This window comes from Cebus imitator, unplaced genomic scaffold (genome assembly GCF_001604975.1).
Source record: "Cebus imitator isolate Cc_AM_T3 unplaced genomic scaffold, Cebus_imitator-1.0 Scaffold228, whole genome shotgun sequence".
NCBI lineage: Eukaryota > Metazoa > Chordata > Mammalia > Primates > Cebidae > Cebus > Cebus imitator.
In genome coordinates this window covers 662,096-664,453 of record NW_016107543.1, presented here as the reverse complement: position 1 = coordinate 664,453, position 2,358 = coordinate 662,096, and the positions used below count along the sequence as shown (strand labels likewise).

The 2,358-nt window shown below is 41.9% G+C and overlaps 1 protein-coding gene across 1 annotated transcript in view; it reads right to left on the bottom strand.

Annotated features, from left to right (window-relative positions):
* Nucleotides 1–222: 222 nt before the first annotated feature.
* Nucleotides 223–2,358, bottom strand: part of CBX1 (chromobox 1) — a 25,731-nt gene continuing 23,595 nt past the window's right edge. The window contains exon 5 of the mRNA XM_017497026.1: nt 223–1,796. Coding sequence (XP_017352515.1) covers nt 1,652–1,796 — 145 coding nt within the window. The 3' untranslated portion in view covers nt 223–1,651. The remainder of the gene's footprint in view (nt 1,797–2,358) is intronic.

The following is a 2,358-nucleotide window of genomic DNA, read 5'->3' as shown; positions in this document are numbered from 1 at the left end:
CTCAGGAGGCTGAGGCAGGAGAATTGCCTGAACCCAGGAGGCGGAGGTTGCAGTGAGCTGAGATCGCGCCATTGCACTCTAGCCTGGGCAACAAGAGCGAAACTCCGACTCAAAAAAATAAAAAAAAATAAAAAAAAATAAAACCACCCAAGTGAGGACGCCATTTCCAACAGGCTGAACCTATAAGGTAAGAAGGGTTCCTGGTAAGACTTAAGACAGAAATCAGGGATTATAAATCTATAGTTTTATTAAGACAAAAACTGACAGTGTAGTATGAAGTTTACATTTAAACAAAGTTTTCACAGAAATCTAACACATGCCTAAAAAGATTTTACAATGTAGCTCTAGATGCAAGTCTAGACAATATCAAGAACTGATGGATCTCATGACTCAAGACAGAGCATTTTGGGTATACTTCTTAGGATTTCTTTAAAAAAGTGTGTGTGTGTGTGTGTTTGTGTGTTTGTGTGTGTGTTTTAAAGTGAACCACTGCCCAGTATGAAAGTTTAATCTTCTCCTGGGACCAAGGTTTTTTAAATCACCCAACTCTTGAATCAATTCAGTGAAACTTGTGCTGTCAGTGACTGAACCCTGCCACCAATGGTTTCAGAGTTCAAACCTCAAAAAAAAAAAAAAAAAGAACGGCTCCAAGAGTTCTCCCCACTAAGAGCATAGGCCCTTGTCTTTCCGTACTGTCTTATCTCTTCTACCACCCTCTTCCTCTTCCCCAATACCTCAGCCAGTAGCTTGGATGAACAAGCTGATATTTATAATTTTGTTATTGGAAAAGAAAGGTCTTCTAATTTCAGGAATTAGCACCTCTGAGACAGAATGATCTGCTTGTACTGTATACTCTCCAATAAAAGACCTTCCCTCCTCAGTCAATTTCCATTTCCAAAATGGCAACTTTGGTAACTTATGAACTGGCTTAGTCCTTTGTGGGGAACAGCAGTAAGTTTAGGCAGGGAACAGCAGTAAGTTTAGGCAGGGAACACCTTGGCTTATAGGTTTCAGACATTCACAGCTTTTAAACAGTCTCTCACAGTCCTTATTTATGGTGCCAATGACATTTTTTTGAAAAGTAAAATATTCTGGACATAGAAGCGTATCATTAGTTGTCTGTTCTTTCCATTGCTTCACCATTTTCCCTTTCAGGCCCCCAAATTTAATCAAAATGATGCTACCCATCTCCCTTTCTCCCCTCCCCATCCCTCCCTCCCCAAATAATACACCAGTAATAGCCAAAAACTACACACATGCTATGCTGTAAAAATGCAGAGTTAACACTATTGGGAAGAAGGCTGTGGGTTGTGGAGATGCTCTTTGAAGATCTACAGTATTTTTTTGCTCTCCCACACACCCAATTCTGCAAGTTTTGTCCTTCATAGAAGGCCCTTTGCTTTTCTCAGCAAAGTGCAGAAAAGGTTGCCTTGAAATACTTATCCCCTTCCCCTCCACTGGGATGGGTGTGCAAACTATACAGCTTGGAACGGCTTTAAAGCACTTGGGCTGCTGCAGGGCACAGAAACTATACTGGCTCTTCAAAGGACATCTTCTCAAGCCACCTCTGTGGTGTCAAGACAAGTAGAACTCCTTCCCTTCCCACTTGAAACCCACAGTCAGATGTGACAGGGGCTGGTACTCAGGAGAGTTAATTCTTGTCATCTTTTTTGTCATCATCCTCCGAGGGGTAGGAATGCCACGTCAGCCTTTCCTCATAGAAGGATATGACAACCTGTGGGCACTTGACATTGGCTTCCTTGGCAGGGACCAGGTCAGCCTCATCAGAGTTTTTCCTGCAGAATAAAGCAAAGAGAGACTTTGAGACCAGGTGCTAGTGGTCTATCCTAAGTAGGATAAGCCAGGGGATAGAGCTTTTAAAAATAGTAATTTTAGGCTGGGCATGGTGGCTCATGCCTGTAATCCCAGCACTTTGGGAGGCAGAGGTGGGCGGACCACCTGAGGTCAGGAGTCTGAGACCAGCCTGGACAACATGGTGAAAACCCATCTTAAAAAAAAAATAAAAATTAAAAAATTAGTAATTTTAGAAAAATAGGCAGGGAACAATGAAAACGTAGCCTAAGCAGCATTTACTGGCAACTTTATGTCAAGTGACATCCTCAGAGATACTCTCCTATTGAAAATTCCCTCTGGGGATTTGTGTATGTCAAAAGCCAGGTCACTGGACTTAACCGATCACATCTGAACATCTGGGAAAGGCCCCCAAAAGCATGACTTTTTAGAATCTCTGAGGGAAGAGAGGCTACCTCACTATTCCAAAAGCCATATCCCAGCTGATATGAACACATGGAGAAATCTTGGCTTTGTAATAGGATTTTTTTTTTTTTTTTTTTTTTT